Genomic DNA, 23,218 nt, shown 5'->3' with positions numbered 1-23,218 from the left:
TGCTCAAGACAGACTCTCATTCCTTAAAGGTCTACTGACCAACTGCTTGTCTTCCATACCTCGATATAACAAAAACTTCAGACACTTACCTGTTTAATTCCTACTTATCCCAGAAGTGAAACCCAATGACACACTAACGTACAGTGTCATTTCCTAGCCCTACTGAGTCTTCACAATAACTCACTGCTGCTTAAACCACACAGGTGAAAGTAATCGTTGTAAGGGTACGTAATAGACAACGTTTATTAGAAGTATCATATTGAGAGCCACAAAAACGTTCATGGCTTTGGCCAAACAATATCACTTACAGGATTCAATACTGTAAAAATACTTCAAAAAATGAAGAAAAAATATGCGCACAAAGCTGTTCACAGAACCATAACTCATAAGAATGAAACACTGGAAACAATTTAAATGTTAAAAAACAGGGACATGGTTAAGTAAACTGACTTGATGGGTCATACAGTTATTAAATAGGACTGCTATGAAAAATGCAAAGCAAAATGGAAACAGATTATGAAAAAGGTTAACATGCTGGCTTCCAAAGTGTATGCATAAAACTGACACATTTTATGTTACATTACATGTATGTACTGTATGCTATTCCTCACTTCAAACGCTTTTTTAAAAAGCATACGTAGGTGGAATTAAAGTGTTTTTAATTATTTAGAAAATAAAAAATAAGGGACGCGTGGGTGGCACAGTCAGTTTAGCGTCCAACTTTTGATTTCACCTCAGGTCATGATCCCAGGCTCATGGGATTAAGCCCCAGGTCTGGCTCCTCGCTGAGCATGGAGCCTGCTCAAGATTCTCTCTCTCACTCTCTCTCCTCCCAACCCCACCCCCTCCCCAACTTGTGCTCTTAAAAAAAAAAAGAGAGCGAAAGAGAAAAGAAAAATAAAAAAATAAAATAAAAAGCCTAAGCAGGTCATATATGCAATAATGTCATTTTACGCCATTATTGACCCAAAATAAAGAGGTTCACAAGTGTTGACAAGGATATGAATTCAAAGGAATCCTTACACATTGCCAGTGGGATTGTAGAATTGTCCAGGAAAACAATCTGGCACTATCTTGTAAAGATAAACACGTGTGTACCCCGTGGCCCAGTAACCCGCTCCTAAGTATCTCCGAGAAATTCTTTCACATGTGCACCAAGAAACGTTGCACACGACAGCAAAACACCATAAACAACCCACATGTTCAACAGGAAAATGGATAAATCTGTGCTCCACAAAACGAAATACAACAGTAAAATTAAACAACCGTGTAACAACCCGAATGTATCTAACTAAATGACAATATGAAAATGAAAAAACGGGGCACCTGGGCGGTTCAGTCGGTTAAGCGTCTGACTTCGACTCAGGTCACGATCACACAGTTCGTGAGTTCGAGCCCCACATCAGGCTCTGCACTGATGTGCGGAGCCTGCTTGGGATCTTCTCTCTCTCGCTCTCTCTCTGTGCCCCTCCCCCACACACTTTAGCTCTCTCAAACTTTAAAAATAAATAAATAAATAAATAAATAAGAAAATGAAAAAAAAAGCAAGTCACAGAACATTAAATACAGTTTAATACCATTTTTATAAAGATCAAAACAAATGAAACAAAAGATATTATACGGAAACTTTTTTTTTTTAAGGGACTAGAAGATCCAAGAATCAGGAGAGCAGTTACCTAAGGAGTTGACAGAGGAGTGAGATGGGGAAGGAACATGTACAACGTTAGCAATGTTTTCATTTTTATTTTGGTGGCAGGTCATAAAGGTTCATTTTATTATCATACTTTGAAACTTACATGCTACAGATATTCTTTTAGGTGTGTCAAATAATAAATCTGTTTTAAAAGTTTCTAAAGAGAGGGGGAAAAAAGGTTATACACTCTGATTACAATCATGGAAACATGCACAGGGAGAAACGAGAAAACAATGAAAACAGATTAAAACATACCTCGGGTGTACCTTGGTAAAACTGATTCTTTTTTTCCACATTCTCTACATGTTGACTGTGCTTTTGTATTTTTAAAAAATATATATTCTCTCAAAGATACACTGTTTCCAGGGAGAAAAACTGAGTGGTTGAGGAAAAGTAATTGAGAAGGAGACTTTTCTCCAAATGTCCTTTAACTTTGATTCTGTACTAAATCAATATGTAACATACTCAAAAAATTTAAATAATTTAAAATTTTTTTAATGTTTATTTGTGACAGAAAGCGAGAGAGAGTTCGAGCAGGGGAAGGACGGGGCGGGGTGGGGGGGAGGGACAGAAGATCTGAAGCAGGTTCGACACTGACAGCAGAGAGCCCAATGAGGGACTGGAACTCACGAAACACGAGATCATGGCCTGAGCTAAAATCAAGAGTTGGACACTTAACCGACTGAGCCACCCAGGTGCCCCTTTAAAATAAAAATTTTTTTAAATTAACAACTCAGGAAACAATAGATGCTGGCGAGGATGCGGAGAAAAGGGAACACTTCTGCACTGTTGGTGAGAATGCAAACGGATGCAGCCGCTCTGGAGAACGGTATGGAGGTTCCTCAAAAAATTAAAAGTAGAGATACCCTACGACCCAGCAATTGCACTACTAGGTATTTATCCAAAGGATACAAAACTGCTGATTCGAAGGGACACATATGCCCCAATGTTTAGAGGAGCACTATTAACAATAGCCAAATTATGGAAAGAGCCCAAATACACACACACACACACACACACACACACACACACACACACACACACACACACACACACTGGAATATTACTCAGCGATGAAAAAGAATGAAATCTTGCCATTTGCAACAATGTGGATGGAACTAAAGTGTATTATGCTAAGCAAAATAGTCAGACAAAGATAAATATTACATGATTTTTACTCGTGGAATTTAAGAAACAAAACAGATGAAGACAGGGGAAGGGAAGGAAAAATAAGATAAAAACAGAGAAGGAGGCAAACCATAGGAGACTCTTAAATACAGAGAACAAACTGAGGGTTGCTGGAGGGGTGCTGAGTGGGGGGATGGGCTAAATGGGTTATGGGCATTAAGGAGGGCACTCACTGGGATGAGCACTGGGTATTCTTTGTAGGTGATGAATCACTAAATTCTACTCCTGAAACCATTATTACACTATATGTTAGCTAACTTGCATCCAAAGAAAATTTAAAAAAATAAAATTAAAAAATAACAAAAATAACAAAATAAAAAATTTTAAATGTTGTCACTATGAAGATAGTATCTATTTATTTAATTATAATCTTTGACCTAATGAAGTTCAAAAAATAAATAAGTTTTGGGGCACCTGGGTGGCTCTCAGTCGGTTAAGTGTCCGACTCTTGGTTTCGGCTCAGGTCACGATCTCACAATTTGTGGAATCGGGCTGGGCGTCAGGCTCTGTGCTGACAACACAGAGCCTGCTTGGGATTCTCTCTCTCCTTCTCTCTGCCCCTCCCCCACTCGCACACATGCTCTCGCTCTCTCTCTCTCAAAGTAAATAAATAATTTTTTAAAAATAATAAACAAAGTTTTACAAAGGACTACATTATAATCATGTTCTGCGGTTCCCAAACTCTACGCCAAGACACCATAAGACGCTGCCACATAGTCCCATGTGCGCTTGCCAGGACGTTTAAAATTTTTCAGGGAAACACATCATCTGTTGGACACTGCACATACTAGACTAGTTCACATTCAGCGTTAGATCATGCTAGATTCCTTTCTATTATGTCACATCTTTACAAAGCTGGGTCTTCAGCACTTGCTGTGATAAAAAGCCAGTGCCACGAGACAAAGGATGTGGGACAGGAAATGAAGGCTGCCATGTCCAGCCTGGTTCCAAGTCTGAGAAGCTGCACAGTGCCCAAGGGGCACGTCCATCCCTACTAGCAAGTAATTTATCTACGAATGAAATAAAAATATTAGTCTTTCACTTACGTGTTATTTTTTTAAGTAGCTACTAAGTTGTTAGGACATGCGTACTTACTAAGTTGTTTAGACTTAATTATTTTTTAAATGCAAAGACCATTTGGTGTGTCTTTTGGCTTAGGACGTGCAGTGAAAATATTTCCAAGACACTAAGAGAACTATGAACTCAGAAGTTGGGAACCTCTAATCTCGTTGGGAAAAAACTCTCTTCATGTAACAGATATGTTCTTTGGAAACACTTTCCAAGAGAAGTATCCCAACTAAAGTACTAAAAGGGACCAGAAGTCTTAAGTGTTAGCCATAAATTTCGTTTATCTTCTTTAGAGGACGCTTAAGCTAAGCCTTAAAAGTCATTAAAACACGGAACCTTGCTGAAGAAATATAAGCTCTCCAATTACAGTAAGATTTCTGTAGACAATCGGCAGCATGGAGGACACTAGAAAGCATAAAATGACCCAAATACCTTCCCTTTTTTCAGTGAAATTTTCCAGACTTCTCTCTAGAGGCTTAAAAGTTCTATCGATCGGTCAAACTGGAAAAGCAACGTGGAGAAATGAGCCTTCCTACCGTCTGCCCCTCAATAGCAGCTCGCTGGCGTCCTAAGACATCTTGCAGCTGAGTGAAATGCTGAATGAAGGCCACCACCTCCGCCTGAAAACGCTGCGTGTGCACATACTGTACGGAGGCCATCTGGAGGCTCACTCGAATGTCGTGTTCCCTCCGGAGCAGAGGGTCGGGCCGTCCATATCTGGGAATAAGAGCAAAAATGTGACTTGACAGCAAGATACAAGTTAGTATTGGAAGAAAACAGGCTCAGTTAGGGATTATCCTAGCAAACAGCTTTAACTATGAGAATGCGAATCTGCAACCAGGTTTGACAAAGCAAACTCCAGTAATTACTCCCTCTCTAAGCTGCCACAATGTGTGGAGGATGTTAAATGAGAGTCTGGTATGATGACCAAGGCCATGAACAGGTAGGCAGCTCTGGTGTTAAACTCTTGATTCCAGAACTCACGCAGAAGCCACCTGTGGCTCCACCGGGGCCCCTTTCCCTGCCTTTAGGGAAAGGGGATTATTCCTCCTCAAAGATTGTAACAATATGGACTCAAAAGGTACAAAAATAAGGTCATGAAACGATGGGGAAAGAAAAAATCAGGCAATGCAATCGGTGTTTCTGGGGAAAACAGTCTCCTGGAAGCAGAAAGAAGTCTGTTTACTTCAGTGAAATGTGGGCCAAAGAGGTTTAGCATGTACATTCCAAGACAAATTAGGAAACTTTTATGAATGGTTTTCAATTTAATGGGCATGGTATGCTCTCTCTTTCTCGCTCAAAAATAAACACCAAAAAAAAAAAAAAAAAAAAAAAAGGACAAAAGAAGGAAAAGATTCAATATAGACTTTTATAGAGAAAAAAATGCATCATATAATTTAACATCTATATCTTCAACAACTTTCTCAGGCTGAAATCATTCCAGAATGTTGAAAGGGAGATGGAAACTGATCTAACTCCGTCTTCTCAATATTTAGATAGAAAAACTGATTCGTGGAGATTAAGTGACTTGCCTAAGGTCACATAACAAGCCAGCGAGAACCCAGGCTTTTTAATATTCAGAATTATTTCGGGGTGTCTGGCTGGCTCAGTTAGTAGAGCATGCGACTCTCAATCTTGGGGTTGTGAGTTTGAGCCCCGCGTTGGGTGTGGAGATTACTTAAAAAAAAAAACTTAAAGAAAAAAAGAATTATTTCAATCACACACCATCCGTTTATGAGGACTGAGTAGCCCACTGCAACAAAGATCCATTTTACTATAAATCAGGATTCCTTGCAACTAGATCATATCCATTTTACCTAAGATGGTAAAAACTTTTTTAAACTTTTATTGGTTTAGCCAACAAGAATTTGAAACAGCAACAAATATGCCAAAATGTCAAACGAGAAAAATGGGTATTTTTACTTAAAAGTTTGGAAAATGAGTGCTTCTTCTCCACTGGTAGTAAACCGCTCTCTGTAGAATTCTCCATGGGCTGTAAGGTCACTTAGGGACAGGCTCCCGATGCTCCCCTGCAAGGCCAGGTCTCCATCTAGGGATGTTAAAAATAGAACACACGCCTATGTATCTTTTTTTATACACCTTAAATATGTCTAGAACAAAAACCGATCCACACATGCCTCAGACTTTTCACTATTCAATCAAATTAAATGTCAAAGGCTAGTTTTCATATTCCAATGCACCCGCCAAAAACATTTTATACAGTATTTCAAAGTCTCAATGCAGAAGTCCAAAGGGGGTTGAAACAATACAGCAATATCATACTTTAACCTTTACGAGGGAAAGAAATTAAATGCATACAGAAATTAAAGGATAAAACATTTCTAAATACAGGGGCGCCTGGGTGGCTCAGTCAGGTAAGCGTCCAACTCTTGGTCTTGGCTCAGGTCATCATCTCACGGTTCGTGAGTTCAAGCCCTACATCGGGGTCTGGGCTGACAGTGTGGAGGCTGCTTGGGATTCTCTGTCTTCCTCTCTCTCTGTCCCTCCTTGCTTGTGTGTTCACTTGCTCTCGCTCTCTCTCTCTCTCTCTCTCAAAAATAAACATTTAATTTAAAATATTTTAATTTTTTTTTTTTATGTTTATTTTTGAGAGAAAGAAACAGAGTGCGAGCAGGGAAGGGGCAGAAGGAGAGAAAGAGACACAGAATTCGAAGCAGGCTCCAGGCTCCAAGCTGTCAGCACAAAGCCTGACACAGGGCTCAGGCCCACAGACTGCGAGATCATGACCTGAGCCAAAGTCAGACGCTTAACCGACTGAGCCACCCAGGCGCCCCTAAAAACAACATTTCTAATTTTTTTTTTTTTAACGTTTAGTTATTTTTGAGACAGACAGAGACAGAGCATGAACAAGGGAGGGGCAGAGAGAGAGGGAGGCACAGAATCGGAAGCAGGCTCCAGGCTCTGAGCCATCAGCCCAGAGCCTGACGCGGGGCTCGAACCCACAGACTGCGAGATCGTGACCCGAGCTGAAGTCGGACGCTCAACCGACTGAGCCACCCAGGCGCCCCAACATTTCTAAATACAGACAGAATGGGATCCTTTCTGAGATGAAGACCACTAATTAGAATTAGTGAAACAGCATAAGGTCTATCAACTGCGCGATGGATAAGAGAATAAAGGAGGAAGCATCAGATATGTCAGCTATTCAGGCATTTAAGTGGGTGTCAGTGTGATTTAATAAAAAATTGCAATTAATGAGACAGACACTGGAGACAAGATTTAAAACTACTCTGGTGTCACAAGAGTGAAACCCCCTGAAGGTGGAAAAGAATAAAGAAGGATGTTAAAACATGCACACCTGGGGTGTTCACCTACAATGACTCATTCTTCACATGGTATGGATAATAAAAAGCGATACTGCAAACTGCTGCCTCCATAAAGCAAATTTTATCATCATAGTTAGCACTACAAAGCCGTGACTTAGGTGTTTATATCTGGCATGCTAGTTCAGCTCTCAGTGAATTGAAGACACATAACTTATTTTGGACTCATCGTCACCTAACAAAAATACCCAAGCTTCTCCCAATTTTTAAAGACCTATCTCCTCCAAGCTTTTATAAATTAACTTATTCCAGACGTGAAATCTCATTTCAGTTCATTCCTCCCCCCAAAAGACATTCCCATTTTTATTACAGAGTCAACATTTGAGCTCTGTGATCTTCCACTATTAAGGAAGGAGGGGTGTTTTACTCACACTTTATAAACCTCTGCTATTTAGAACTCGACATGGCTGATCACTTGTGTTCCACTAAGAACTTCTACCTGCACAGTCCCGTTGGAAAGAATGCCGGCTCTGCCACATCCTCGTGCCTGAAATCATGCGCCCTATCGAAGGCTCCCTCTACTAATGCAATAGAGGGAACCTATTCCCCGGTTTCCCAGGTGTAATTACTAATAATGCCCCCTTTCACTCTCAAAATGTTCCCATTTGGACAAAGAAAAATTATATAGTCACCCCAGACAGAGTTTGTTAAAAACACGGATAGATGCCAGGGCTCCAACCCAACCTAATGAATCACATTTTTGGTAGCGGGGGGGGGGGGGGGGGCAGCGTCCCAGACACCTGCATTTTTAACAAGCTGTCCGCATGATTCTGATCCATAAGCCAGTATTCAGGAACAACCACCGGGAATCCAGTGATTCCACACCCTATTTGCATGTGAGGACAATTAGATTTGTGAGAAAAGGAGGAGGAGGAGGTTCAAATTCTTACCAGATTGTGCAAGTTCGATTTCTCCCCACTTACCAATCATTTCCAGGTGTGCCGCTAATTTGGACACACTCGCTTTAGCCAGCTCACTGGTGGTCTTATTCAGCACGAGAGAGAGCGAATGCACCTAAGAACGTGGGACATAAAGCAAGGCAGATCTTACTGGGGGAGAAAAGGCATCTTTCAGGCAAACAGCAAAACCCAACGGAGGGAGATGCACAAAGGCTCGGGAAATGTGAGAAAGCACTTCTGTGGACGCCGGTTTCCTTTCGGCCCTCTTCAGCAGTCAAACCATGATCTAAGGAGAGAGCTGAGGAGAAAGGGGCTCCACCAGACACCCCGAAACCCAGGGCCTGTGGTATAGCGTCTCTGCAGTCGCCTTGTCTATACTCTGTCAGTGAAACGGGTTGGGTTATAAAACAATTTTTCTCATTGTTTGCGCATGTGTTTCATATTGCATTCTTCTGTCATCGCTCATAGAGGTTCATTAAGTAAAGTCTCAGCCTAAGAAATCTGTCCAAGCAAAATGATAAACAGGATTTAGAATCCCATTTAATCCCTGGACAAATATTTAATAGAAGCCCCTGGTGACCAGTGGGACTTCACCTAGGAACCACAATCAAACATTTTCTTTTCAAGGGACAAGCAGAAACAGAAGAAAGCCAAAACCCTCTGTCTTAGGATCTGCATTCTTTGTAACAAATAAATTCATTATGGGGGCGCCTGGGTGGTTCAGCTGGTTAAGCGTCCGACTCTTGATCTCGGCCCAGGTCATGATCTCACAGTTCATGAGATGGAGTCCCACGTAGGGCTCTGGACTCATGTCACAGAGCCTGCTTGGGATTCTCTCTCTCTCTCTCTCTCTCTCTCTCTCTCTCTCTCTCTCACTCTCTCTCTCAAAATAAATAAATAAACTTAAAAAAAATCAAATAAACACAGTATGGTAACACTGTCATTTTAAATATTCAAAGGACTCGTATCTCTACGATGTGTTGAGACAGGAACCTTAGTGTCATCACTGGGGAAAAGGGATCAGTTGGAGAGAAGGAAGGAGAGAGGAGGTCAAACCTCAATTCACATCCCTGCTTCCAAATGCCACACTCACCCCTTTCTCTTCAGTGCCTACCGCTAAGCAGGTGCTCAGGAAACATCTGATGAATGAATGATAAGGAAGGAAAAAGACGGGGGAAGAAAGAGAGAAAAGAATAGGAAGAAAGGCAGGAGAAGGAACATCTATAGAGAAAGGCAGAGAAAAAAGGAGGGGATTACTACAGGTGCAGTGGCCTTGGAGGCCCCTCCAGCGCCATAGAGCCTCCACGGCAGAAAGTTTTTTTGTCACAGACACACACGTCTCAAGGAAATGAGATTATCAAGTAGGAGGGAAACAGAAAACCTCTAGCCACTTAATCACCCAAGTAACAAATACAGTGGGGCTAAAAATGCTTTCATTAGAGGAATCCAGCTGTCACCACCTGACCCCACTCTTAACACAAATCCTAGTGTCCCTAAAAGTGGGACAACCAAACACTGCAATCCCCTCTAGCACAATACAACAGGAAGCACCCAGCACGACCTACCACACGCTCTTAACAAAAAGCTGAACCTGAATCTGATGAGGCCTCTAGAGCTAACTTCCATTTCTAAAATTAGAAGATAAAAGAAGTCAATGGCACCAAAAGAAAACAAAAAGACAGATCCAGAATGTGCGACACTCTACAGGACACATTAGCCCGGTTTCTACAAGCCAGTGGCACGGGGTAAATAAAGACTGGTTTTCTTTAATCAACAGAGATTTAGAAGAAATGAGAGCAAACAGAACATGTGAACCTATTTTGAACTCACATTCAAAAGATTCATATATCATTTTATTTAATGCTCCCCATTTTGTAGACAAAGAAACTACGGCTCAGAAAAGCGAATTATTCCAATGAATTGTAGAGATCACAGGGAAGTTTCTTAACCACTCATTTCTCTACAATCCATCAGCAAAAGGGCTATTTTGAGATAATCAGAAAGATCTGATTATAGACGGGTCTTACACAATACCAAGAAATTCTCGTTAGAGTTAGTTATGTAAGATAACGTCATTTTTTTTTAAAAATGACTACTGAGGCATGTAGAGGTAAAATGATATATCCGGAATTTGCTTTAAAATATTTCAGCAAGGGGAGCCTGGATGGCTCAGTCGGTTGAGAGTCCGACTTCGGCTCAGGTCATAATCTCACAGTTCGTGGGTTCGAGCACCACGTTGGGCTCTGTGCTGACAGCTCGGAGCCTGGAGCCTGCTTCCGATTCTGTGTCTCCCTCTCTCTCTGCCCCTCCCCTGCTCACCCTCTCTTTCTCCCTCTCTTTCTCTCAAAAATAAACATTAAAAATAAATAAAATAAAATAAAATAAAATAAAATAAAATAAAATAAAATAAAATAATTCAGCAAAAAGAAAAAACGAATAAAGTAAATGTGATGAATCTCAAAGGAATTAAGTAAATGGAAGTTCCTTCAACTGTTCTTTTGTGTTGTCTGAAAATTCCCACAATAAACATGTTTTCAAAAATTCTTATTCTAAAACAGCCCACTGCCGAGGGGCATCGTCTAGTCTCGTTCTCTTGTGAAGCCGGCTACACTCCATGTGTGCAAGGCCCCCAGAGCGCTTCCACACCCAACACCAAGGGGCTCCTGAGGCCCTCCGTTACAGGCACCACAAGACTGAAGTTACGGGTACCAACACGTGACGTCCAAAACAAGGGCTGAAGCCTCTCCGATTTCCATCCATCTCGCTAACCAAGGTGCCGGGGGACTCCGCGCTGCCCCGGCACTCACTCGCACACACTGAGCAGGGGAAGTGAGACTCGTTCGTGGCCAACTCTGCCCTGGAAGTTCTTCCATTTCTAGAAGAATGCAGCCTCCTGCCAGCTAAGGAAAGAAGAAGATAGCAAGTGGATTACATGTGATTCTCCCCGGCGGCAGGTGCAAGTCTGCATTGGAGAAGGCAGGTAGATGAACTTCACCCTCCAGACACACACATAACCAGCCACTGCAGGGAGCCCAGGGCTCTGGAAGGTGCTAGATGCTGTGGTGTGCCCCCAAATGGTCAATTGAATTGAACTGCGTACACATCTTACCGTGCTCACGCACAGAGCAGAATAACCTTAAATTCAAACGCTACTTTTTATGTGTTCTTAAACATTCGCAATACGAGTACCAAGGACAAGTATGTGTAAGTAAGTACGGTGAGCCACAGTACAGCAAAAATAATGCCAGCTATCGTTCACTGAATGCTTACTTCATGCCACGCGTTGTGCAAAGGGCCTTGCCCATTTAGTCCTCTCACACAATCCTTGCAACATCCCGACGACAGAGGCACCATCCAACACCCCCAGTTTATAGGTGAGAAAATCGAGGGAGAGAGAAGCTAAAAACTGTGCCCAAGGCCACACAGCTATAGGTTACAGCAGAAATGCCAGGATTCGGACCCGCAGGCCGTCCTGAGGCTCCAATCTCAAGGGCTGGCCTGTTGCCTCAAAAAGCCAGTAACGATCTCAGCGAGCAGGGAGACCACATCCCAGAGTAGCTACCATGCACCAGACACCCGGCCAGGTGCTTTACGTGCATTACCTCACTCGGTTATCTTAATGAGTCGAATGATGGAAGGCAACCAAACAGATGGGTGATGGGAAAAAGAGGAAACTGAGGCTCCAAGAAAATAAGGCATTCCACTGAACTGCACAACCCAAAGAAATACAGGTTACTTAAACCATTTGTTTTCCATGCCTCTTGATGGGCTTTATACAAAAACCTCTTCTAAAATATTAACAGGCATCCAGACTATAGATAGCTCCCCTGCCAACAAGATCTACTTTCTAGAGTAAATGTGCAACGGGCGCACGTAAGTGAACACAGCAAAATTCATTCCTGGAACTTCAAGGAGCCAAAGGGAAGTGATACCTTGAGATCCAGCTTGGTGTTGACTGGATCCTGAAGTTCAGACTCTACCAGAGCATTTGATTCTGACTTCACATTTTGTAGAATGTCCTCAGGAGGTACCTTCATTGCATGGTTGTCTGCAGTGGAACCAATTCCAAAAAAATCCAGTATCACCACCCATGTTTGCAGCGTGATCAGTACATCCAAGCAGTTAAAATCAACATCAATGTTCCGGTTAACTCGACTGTAACTGGAAGAGAATTCTGGATGTTTCTTATCCACCAAGAATACATTGATATGTACCAAAGAATCATCAAATTTACTCTTTCCAGCAAGTATCTTGGGCTCGTCTACTGTTGGAGAAGGGGGTGGAGTCAAGGGATAGTCCTGGTCTTGGACTTCCTTTGGCTTCTTCCGGGATGCCGAGGTGGGTCTCTGATACAGCTGGAAGACATTAGGAGCTTCTTCCATGTGGGAAGGGAGAGACCGAGGCATATCAGGATACTCCACATTGGATACTGAAGGACAGGACTGAGAGAGATATTCTTTTTGTGCTAAACTAGATGGCTTAGGGGCCCCCCGAGACACCATCAGGTTCTTATATTTGGAATCCGGATTCTTCTCCAGTAAGTCTTCCATGAGCAGAGAGCGCAGGGCAATCTGAATGGATAAAGTCTGAGGATGGTCTTTACTGAATTCTACCTCAAAATCCTGAAACTTTAAGCTCACAAGACCCTGGGCCCCCAAAGTCAGATCTCCACTTAGCTGGACTTGAAGCTCTGGGATACAAAAGTTGGCTTGAATCTGGGTAAAGGACTTGACTTCCTTCAGAGACAAGGACTTTTGAGAAGAGTTAGAAAGGCTGGAGTGGCTGAACAATCCATTCTCCTTCCTTTCAATGGAAGGTTCTCCACAGGTACTGAGGGAAGGCAGAGGAGAATTAGGGCAAGGTGAGGAGGCAGCAGTGACTGGAAACTTATTCAGATCTTCACTATACACAAGATTGTCCAGTGTCTGTAAAACCTGCTCATATACATGCTTTGCTAACACCACCTGTAGTCAAAGAGAAAAATGTAGTTATTCCACTACTATTATTAACTGCGCTCAGATGCACCGCCCACAAATTTCCATAGTTGATGTCCATGGGTTTCCCCAAGACGTTCTAAATTGGATGACAGCAGGAACTATCCCTTCTGTTTCTTTTCTGTCCTTACCTCTCTGTGACCCATGTCTACCGATGAGGCCCTCCTGCCGCCTCCCCCAGCACCTCACAAAATAATCTTTACACAACCAATGTTCAGTAAGTCCTGTTGACTGTGGGCCTGAATCAGCAAAATCACTCTGTCTAAACCCACAAAAACAATACCAGAAATCGACGGGAAAACTGCCAAAAGTCTACTGTGGCTACACCACAGGACTGAGAAACAAGGCTCAGGGTTCTAAAACTCGCCGATCATCCCCAATTAGGGTCATAACCTCTGTTTTTACTTCAGCTAAACAAACAAAGTGGTTTTTAATGACAATAATGATAAGTCATGATTACTTACGTTTTCTCTCCCTTACTTTGGTTTTAATTACAATTTCTCATTAAAAATATTTTCACAAAAGCTTTTTAAGTATTTATGGGCAATTTTTTAACAGGAATTCCAAACAGATATAGAAATGATAGAATTAGAAAGTGATCGTTTCACAGCCCCCAATGAACTAACATAGCCCATCGGAGGTCATCCATGGAATCGGCCCTTCTATGAACGACCAGCAGGGAATTTTACAATGGGCAGATTGGGTTCTCGTCACCTGCACGCAATCAACAATTTGAGCATCACTAACATAAAGACAACCAAGCATTATGTGCCTCTTGAAATAATGCAGTATGAAGGACCCAGCACCACGCTGAAGTGTTCTGGCCAAAAAAAGAACCTGAATCCAAATAAACCTGTAGAGTGAAGGTATAGTTTACAGGAAATGTGGGAGAACAAGTGACACCATAACCAAAGAGCCAAATCTGAATGTGGGACAACCTAAGGGCCACTGCCTGACTTCTCACAATAACAGTGTGCAGGGAAAACATGAAAGAAACTGAACAGAGACCCACACGATGTATCATGCAAACGGATTGTACAGGTCTCATTGGATCCTGATTCAAACAAACTAAAAGTGAAAACATATTTTTTTAACTAATCAAAAATGTCTCTGAAATCCAAAAATGCATTAAAATGTATTACGTTACATGGCGTGCCTCTGTGGCACAGTCAATTACGCATCCAACTTTCGATTTCAGCTCAGGTCGTGGGCTCACGGTTCGTGGGATCAAGCCCTGCATCAGGCTGCACGCTGACAGCTCAGAGCCTACTTGGGATTCTCTCTCTCCCTCTCTCTCTGCTCCTCCCCAACGTGCACGCGCTCTCTCTCTCTCTCTCTCTCTCAAAATAGTAAACTTTAAACTATTCCACTTTTGTGTATGTTTTAAAATTTTCATAATAAAATATTTTATAATTAAATTATTAAATTATTAAATATTAATTTGAAGAATGATTTACAGTAATTTTTAGAAGATTTTCATCAAAAGCCACACTAAGTCAATGGTAAACATAATAATCCAACAGAATTCATGTCATATGCTAGATTTAAGGTGAAAAAAACCACCCTAGTAGCCACTACTGATAAGGCAAAAAAGCTTAACCAGGAAGGGAAAGTTTTGGGGGAAGTCCTCTCACCCAGGGACACCTATTCAGGAACCACTGATGTCAAAAGGTCCGCGCATTCTGGAGCACCTGGGTGGCTCAGTCAGTTGAGCGTCTGACTTCAGCCCAGGTCACGATCTCGTGGTTCAAGAGTTCAAGCCCCATGTCGGGCTTTGTGCTGACAGCTCAAAGTGCTGACAGCCTGCTTCAGATTCTGTGTCTCCCTCCTTCTCTCTGCCCCTCTCTAGCTTACTCTCTCTCTCCCTCTCTCAAAAATAAAATAAAAACATTGTTTTAATTTAAATATTAAAAGGTCCATGCATTCTGTTAACAGCACTCCTGAGTTACTCCAGAGCAGCTGCCAGATACAGACTAGAGACCAATTACTGCCCAAAGCGAGGGTCCACTGTCCTAAGAGCCTGCCCGTCCCTACTATTTTATAACGATATACTCTTTGCTCTTATCCCTGTGAAAACAGGAAGAACGACATTTTTGAAGGAAAAAGGATTACAGTTGCATACACATATAGTCACCACACACACAGGCATACTCACGAAACACACACACATACACACACACACACACACACACACACACACACACACACACACAATCCCTATCTCGGCCCATTCCATTTCAAAAAGAGTAAGACTAATTCTCCCTTGAAAGGATCTGTCAACAGCTCAAATAATCAGATTGTTTCATAGGCTGAGCCAAGCATGTCAAAAGAGTGACAAGAACTATATCCTCCTGGGAAAGACAGGCTCTGACTTTTCCAGCAATAATTTTGCCTGCTTCTGAATGGCAATGGAATTAAAGATCTGCCCTCTCCCTCTACATAACTCACCACTCCTCCACATGAAGACGGCTAACAAAACCAATTCCCCAGTGACAAAAGGGTACAGTGATAGGGCTCCACATTTACAGAACAAGTTATCAGCAGTAATACACGGTCACACTGTCTCTTTGAACTTACATATTTTCCTTCTAACATTTCATATATACACATACGTAACATAACAAGATATGAATACACTGATGTATGTATAAAGTAAATATATGACTTCAACTGTCCAGACATGAAAATCAACAAGGTGCTTACCTGAACTGGGTTGACAAATTTCCCTTCAATCTTCATGATGCTAGAAGTTCCCAGGTCATCTGGACTAAGGGAGAAAGTCAATTCAGATTCTCTCTCTATAGGGATCTTCTCCAGTTTAAACTGAATGGTGGTATTGTTCAGGATGTGAAAAGCTGGCATAACAGAAAAAAATGACAGACTGGAAAAACTAGTATTTATCACATCATTGCTGATTAAGTATAGGGTATATAAAATAGAGCCCATGAGTCATTAGGCCCAGAGAGCAGAAAAGCTTGGCACCTGGGGTGTACAATTGAGTACAAACTTATATTACTATCCTAAGAACAAAACCCATAGTAAGCAGAGTACAACATAAACTTATACACAAAAAGAATCAATATTTTCATGACATGCTCCATTTGATGGCTTCAAAATACAATGGGGTGAACATTAATCCAGGCGAGGTCTCTAAGCTTCCCTTAGCCTCCCAAGCCAGCATTTTCCAAACCGAACTGCTCATCCCCTACCCAGTTTTCAATTACAGATTGCTCCCTCTTACTGGGCATACATCAAAATCAAGAACAATATCAGGTTCTAAGTGAACAAGCAGAGAAAACAGTCTTGGGAGAAGGAGGTTAAGTGAACTGGTGAATTAACATCTGAGAACCACAGAAGGAGAAGTTCTCAGAGGCATAAATTTCTTCACCAATAAGTAAAGCCAGGCTTTAGGGCTCACCTGATGTCTGCAGATGCCAAGACTAATAATAGATTGAACTGTTTGGTTTTAGCAGATCAGATCGAGAACACAAATACAGGCATTTTATTCCTAGAACTCTGGACCACCAACCCATTACAGAGGATGGAAGAATACTGAAAGGGAAATATACCATCTGCAGACTAAATTTCATATTCCACTTAGGTCAATCCCTCCAGCTATCTTGGACTACAATATTTAACTAGCAAAGACCTACAGCTGGAACTGAAAAAAAACAGATGTATTTGACCAAATTAAATAACACTCTAGGGGTATCTGGATGCTCAGTCAGTTGAGTGTCCAACTTTAGCTTAGGTCATGATTTCATGAGTTTGAGCCCCACATTGAGCTCTCTGCTGTCAGCGCAGATCCTCTGTCCCTCTCTCTCTGCCCCTCCCCTGCTCACGCTCTCTCTCAGAAAAATAAACCTTTTTTAAAATTAAAATAAATCGGGCGCCTGGGTGGGTCAGAAGGTTGAGTGTCTTGACTTTGGGCCAGGTCATGATCTCGTGGTTCATGAGTTCAAGCCTTGCATCGGGCTCTGTGTTGACAGCACGGAATCTGGAGTCTGCTTCAGATTTTGTGTCTCCCTCTCTCTCTCTCTGCCCCTGGCCTGCTCACACTCTATCTCTCAAAAATAAATAAAAATTTAAAAAAATAAAAAATAAAATAATGCTCTAACAGACCCCACCCTCTAAAGCAACCCTGTAAATAAGCACTCACCCAATGCTAAAGAGCGCCACTTAAAAAAAAAAAAAATCTTACTTTGCCAAATATGGTTTCTAATGGAAAAAACTAAAAACATACCAACCTGATATGAAGCATTCTATTAAAACTCTATTTGGATTTCTTAAATATTCACTGGGGATAATTACAATTTTTTTTCTTTTTTTTTTTTTTTTTGAGAGAGAACAATGGAGGAGGAGCAGAGAAAGAAAGGGACAAAGATCTGAAGCGGGCTCTGCATTGACAACAGCAAGCCCAACGCGGGGCTTGAGCTCACAAACCATGAGATCATGATGGGAGCCAAAGCTGGACGCTTAACCCACTGAGCCATCCGGGCATCCCTCACTGGCGATAATTCTAAACAAAAAGGTTATTTGTTGTTGTTTTTAGCAAAGTACTACATAAGCTGTGTTGAGAATCTTTAGATAAAATGAGACAAAAGATTTACGCTCCTCACCTTGACCTCTATGCAAAGATTCAAAGAAATCATGTCGGGTGAAATGAGCTTCCTCTTGACTATTGGCACTGGCAGACCCAGAAGGAGAACCAAACGCCCGGCTGACTTCGGACCCAGGACCCTCTCTGCCTGCCAACTGGGTGCAATTCAAAGAATATAACTTAATGTCTTTAATTTCCACCTGCAGGCGGTCACTTCTGGATTCATCATCTCCCGACACAAAATTCTGGATGAATATCTGTCCCAAGTGTCCCACCAACAACTCAGGACTCCCAGGCTTTCGAGGGATTGAAACAACAGGGGATTCGATGTTTATGTTCAAGATTAGCTTCACGGTGTCGGAATGAGACCCAGCGAGGCCAAACCCATACATTTCATTTTCTTCAAAGATGGAGGCTTCCCGAGTCTTCCTTGGAGTTTCAAAGAGTGACACCATCTCACTGTATTCGGCCGTCTTGGTGGCGAGTACCGTAGTGACTTTGGTAGCTGCGCTTTTCAGCATACTTCGGAAATTCTCCTCCAGTTCATCCATGGACAATGTCAACTCCTTCAAGAATTTGGCAGAGTGGTTATAATGCAAGGAAGCCATCTTGAGGTTGAGAAAACACTCCTGTTTAGATTTCTCAACAAATGTGAAACTCAAAGCTTCACTGAGGGCTGCATCTTCCATTCTGACAAATACAGATTCAAAGTAGCCAATATCGCTGACGATATTTTCATAGCCTATGGAATTCCCAATGCTGACAACGTACTGGTTCTTAACATTATCTTGTGTCAGGTCCATAAGCTGCAAGCAGCCGAGAGAACCATTCACGTCAAACGTGCTGCCCATTGAAACGTTCACTTTGGTGCCGCCAATGCTCGCGGTGGCGATTTTTCTGCCATGTTTCTCGCCGTTGGCCATTCCCACCGTCCGAACGAGCAGTAAGTTAAGCCTGTGGATCTCCACTGCAACCTCAGTGTTTTGTTCGTACGTAGACTGATAAGTTCCTTCTTCCCTAAAGCTTCTTTCAAAATCGGTCATTAAAGGCTGAGGACTCAAATCGTCTTTTTCCTTGGGAAAAGATTTTTGAAGAAAACCAATCAGTTCCACGATGGTCTCCGGGTTTAGGATAATATCCAAATTATTCACCTGTAATGAAATCACCTGAAGAGTGCTGTCCAAATTCATCGACGGGCACTCTGAACTCACAAACTGATATTCCAGTTTAATGAGGGACTCCTGCTCTTTGGTGAGAATTTTCTCAAGGGCAACACCAGTAGCTGACGGGTCGTTCAGCGTGGCAGCATTAGTGAGGTGAACCGCATTGGGTCCAGACACAGGGGACTGGGCCCTGCTATCCCGGAGGCTTCCTGTTGGGATATCAAAGCTCAGGTTCTTATGCGAAGCCATCAGAAGGTCAAAATCGGCACCGTATGTCTGCATCGTGTCCACCAGGAGCAAACCGTGAACCGTCAGGGAGACCTCAGCATCGTAAGGCCTCTTCACAAAGTGAGCATTGGTCCCAAACACCTTGAGCACGGAAATGTACCGGCCATTGCTCTCAACACCAAGCTGCATACAGTTCACTTTAAATTCAGCCAGGAGGAGCTGTGATTCCACCAGAACCTCCCGTGTATGCTGCTCTAACATCACAAAGCTCTGGGTTAAATTCATTACCGAGTCTTGCAAACTTCCCCGCTGCCCCGCTTGGGGAAAAATCTGCTCTTTAAACTGAGTGTCAGAAGCCTTCGTTTCTGGGGTGGTCAGGAGAGCAAAGCAATTCTTCAGGGCAGATATTTTATCTTCATTGATGTGGATTTTTAAGTCTGGTAGGTTGCCCGAGAGCACGGCTCCAGGGTACTTGGGATCTGAAGTATAAATCAATCGACGTTCTAACTGTAGGTGAACGTTGAATTTCTCAACCACATGGGTTGGTCCCACATCAATATCCTGGACATGCTTCCAATTGTCCTTCACTCGTCCAACCATGATCTGGAGGTCCATAAACGAGAGGGAGTACCTCTCATACATCTTTGTGCTCATTAAATGCGCTTGAAGCTGCTCTTCACTGAACTCAACTCCAGGAAATGGAGGTGTTTTCCCTCCATTACTGCTGCTTGTCTCAGGAGGTGGGGTGTTGGGAGGTGTGGCAAGAGGTGTCTTATATTCGTCATCACTAAACTGGTTCTCTTCAGATGCCGGCCCATCCCCACTTTTCCTCTTGGAGTCATCTGCAGATAAAAAAGAGAAGATTCGGAGTATATGTCTGCTCCTTCCTTACTCTTTCCTTCCATGTAATAATTAAGGAAAAGAGAGAATCAACCAACCCCAACTTTACAAAATAAATGGCTGAAAGCTCTAAGCATAATATTCTCATTTTACCAGTGATTCAGTGTAAACTTATTTATGAATTCTGAAATCAAGACACAAGACAGAATTCTAAGATGGAGCCCTGCTGACACAGGGACACGCGTCGGGGAGCAGAGACCAGTAACCCACTTCCCCGCCACCTGAGCTGCACTGCCACGAGCCGCTCTCACCAGCCATTCTTACATCACTCTCCACAATCATCTATCTGTTCACCTTGTTCCCCACACTAGAATGTTCCAAAAGAACACAGGTCCCATCTGTCTTACTCACCAATACCCCAAGTGCCCAGATCAGTGCTTGGCAAGCAGTAACTACTCAGTATCACACTCCAGCCCCAGAGCCCACACTCAACCCCTGTCTTCTACAGACTTCTACAGCCCAGTCTTGTACACCTCAGCGCGGAGTCAACTACAAAATCACACCACTGGGTTCTCTCACCCACATCTCCGCTCCATGTTTATGCTGTACAAGTTCAAGTAGGTGCTTTCCATGGTTGTGAGATCCTCTTCTTTAGATCTGATCCCCCTTTAACATCCCTCATAGCACCAAACTTTCCCACTCCCGTTCAAACCCTCTACCTCTTCTCTTTTGGGTCTTACTCAGTGAAGATAAGGCTGAATTTATTTGATAAGCTCCCTCAGCCTTTTACCCCATGAATCCCCTTTCTTCCCCCCATCTCAAGGTAAACAATAAATACTGTTTTAGATCTAATGACAGTAATAAAATAACCTCCCAGGAGTCCCTTTTTATATATGTCCCTTATGTCCCTAAATAGATTAAATCTCCGTTCTTGAAATAAAGTGCTGAGAAACAGTGTTTCTTGAAATACAAAACGTGAAGGGCACCCGGGTGGTTCAGTCGGTTAAGCGTCCAGCTCTTGATTTCAGCTCAGGTCATGATCTCATGGTTCCTAAGACTGAGCCCCACACTGGGCTTTACACTGACATCACAGAGCCTGCTTGGGATTCTCCCTCTCTCTCTGCCCCTCCCCTGCTCGTGCTCACTTGCGCGCGCTCTCTCTCTCTCTCTCTCAAAATAAATAAACTTTAAAAAATAAACTAAAATACAAAATGTGACATAAGAAATACAAATAAAAACCGCAATGAGATACTACTTTCCACTCATAAAAAACGGGCTATAATACAAAAGACAGGTAACAAGTGTTGGCAAGGATGTAGAGAAATCGAAACCCTCATACATCACTGGTAAGATAGTAAAACGGTGCTGCCTTTTGGAAAACAGTCTGGCAATTCTTCAAAATGTTAAACATGAAGGTCACCATGTGACCCAGCAATTCCACACTGAAATACACCCAAGAGTTTGAAAATATGTGTACATAAAAGCCTGTACATGAACGTTCACAGCAGACACAACCCAAATGTCCACGAGTTGATGAACGCATGAACAAAACGTGGCATATTCACCCAAAGGAATATTATTCAGGCACAAATAGGAATGAGGTAGAATCTTCACCACAGATAAAGCTTGAAAACAGCAGGCTAAGTGAAAAAAGTTAGACATAAAAGGCCACATACTGTATGACTGTATTCATATGAAATGTTCACAAGAGTCAAATCCACAGATAGAAAGGTTAATGGCTGGCAGGGCCTGGGAGAGGGGATAATACAGAGTGACAGGGGATGGGTCTACAATTGCTTCATAGGATGATGAAAACGATCCAGATTAGATAAAGCAGTGAAAGGCATGATTCTGTCAATATCCCAATAACAACTGCACTGTCCATCTTAAAACGTATCCCAATACAGCTATTATCAAAAAAAGTAACAAGTGAACTCTGGAGTTAAAACGTCATAAAAAACCTTTTTAAAACTTTACTTGGCTAAGAACAGACCGATCAATTTATGCAAGGTGAGGTTTTTATCACTCCGTGTTCACACATACCTTGGGAATTTGTCAACAGCATTCTCCCTAGATCCACGACAACTAACACGGGATTCTTGAATTTGAAATCATCAGGAAATATCACCTGAGGGGCCGAAATATCTAGTCGCACGGTCCACCTTTTACTTTCCTCCTGTAGAAGTAAAATAAACTGCAAATAAATAATTTATAACACAACTACAAAAACTGAACAGCTTTATCAGCTGGGGCTCAAGCCTTTCTGAAAGCCACACCCGGGGTACGGAGTGACTTCAAGGTATTAGAGCAAAAAGTTTAAAACAAAAGTAGATCCAGGGGCACCTGGGTGGCTCAGTCAGTTAAACATCTGACTCTTGATTTCAGCTCAGGTCATGATCTCAGTCGGTGAGTTCAAATCCCGCTGAACTGTGCTGACAGTGTGGAGCCTGCTTGGGATTCTCCTCTTCCCGCCCCCCCTTCTCTCTCTCCCCTCCCTCATGTGCTCTCCCTCTCTCAAAATAAACTTAAAAAAAAAACACACACAAGACAAAAGGAGATCCAAATGCGTAAGGATTTGAGCCATTATCACAGGCAAACGTTTAATGTGGGAGGAAAAAGGGGCGCCTGAGCGGCTCAGTCTGTTAGGTGTCTGACTTCGGCTCAGGTCATGATCTCACAGTTCATGGGTTCGAGCCCCATGTCGGTCTCTGCGCTGACAGTGTGGAGCCTGCTTGGGATTCTCTCTCTCTCTCTCTCTCTCTCTCTCTCTCTCTCTCTCTCTCTCTCCCCCTCTTACTCTGTCCCTCCCCTGTTCTCTCTCTCTTCCCCCCCTCAAAATAAACAAACCTTTAAAGTAAATAAATATTAATAAAAATAAAAAAACGTAACAAGTCATGAGTCTATTCACTTTTCTTCTCTGCAACCAAAATCAGCCTCAAATATTTTGCATGTAGTAAAAAGCTAATTTACATAAATGTTTTCAAAAAGAACCCTCTTTGACTACAGAACCAATGGATACTAATTGTTGCAATTTGTGTTGAAACACGCACACACAAAAACAAGAAACAGGACTAATTCTCCCTGCCAGAGGACACACTGCCACCGGGTGACACGGAACCTTCCTGCTATCCCTTACGAGGACAGGGGCTCTGCCCTCCCGAGGGAGCCAGGCTCTACCGGCCCCACCTACTGTGGCATCTG

General features: G+C 42.5%; 1 protein-coding gene across 7 annotated transcripts in view; it reads right to left on the bottom strand.

Moving 5' to 3' along the window:
- The window catches only part of VPS13D (vacuolar protein sorting 13 homolog D), a 260,417-nt gene that overhangs the window by 205,689 nt on the left and 31,510 nt on the right, over positions 1-23,218 (bottom strand). For all 7 annotated transcript variants that reach the window (XM_025912069.2, XM_086715706.1, XM_025912070.2 and 4 more), the window contains 7 exons: positions 22,061-22,193; positions 17,806-20,019; positions 15,890-16,041; positions 12,125-13,156; positions 8,217-8,307; positions 5,873-5,999; positions 4,486-4,666 (listed from right to left, as the gene is read on the bottom strand). In XM_025912069.2, the coding sequence (XP_025767854.1) occupies positions 4,486-4,666; positions 5,873-5,999; positions 8,217-8,307; positions 12,125-13,156; positions 15,890-16,041; positions 17,806-20,019; positions 22,061-22,193 (3,930 nt within the window). The remainder of the gene's footprint in view (positions 1-4,485; positions 4,667-5,872; positions 6,000-8,216; positions 8,308-12,124; positions 13,157-15,889; positions 16,042-17,805; positions 20,020-22,060; positions 22,194-23,218) is intronic.

This window comes from Puma concolor, chromosome C1 (assembly GCF_028749965.1).
Source record: "Puma concolor isolate L17-30 chromosome C1, mPumCon1.1.hap2, whole genome shotgun sequence".
Classification (NCBI taxonomy): Eukaryota; Metazoa; Chordata; class Mammalia; order Carnivora; family Felidae; genus Puma; species Puma concolor.
Note: the sequence above shows the minus strand (reverse complement) of the source record. Positions and strands in the feature narration are given on the sequence as shown.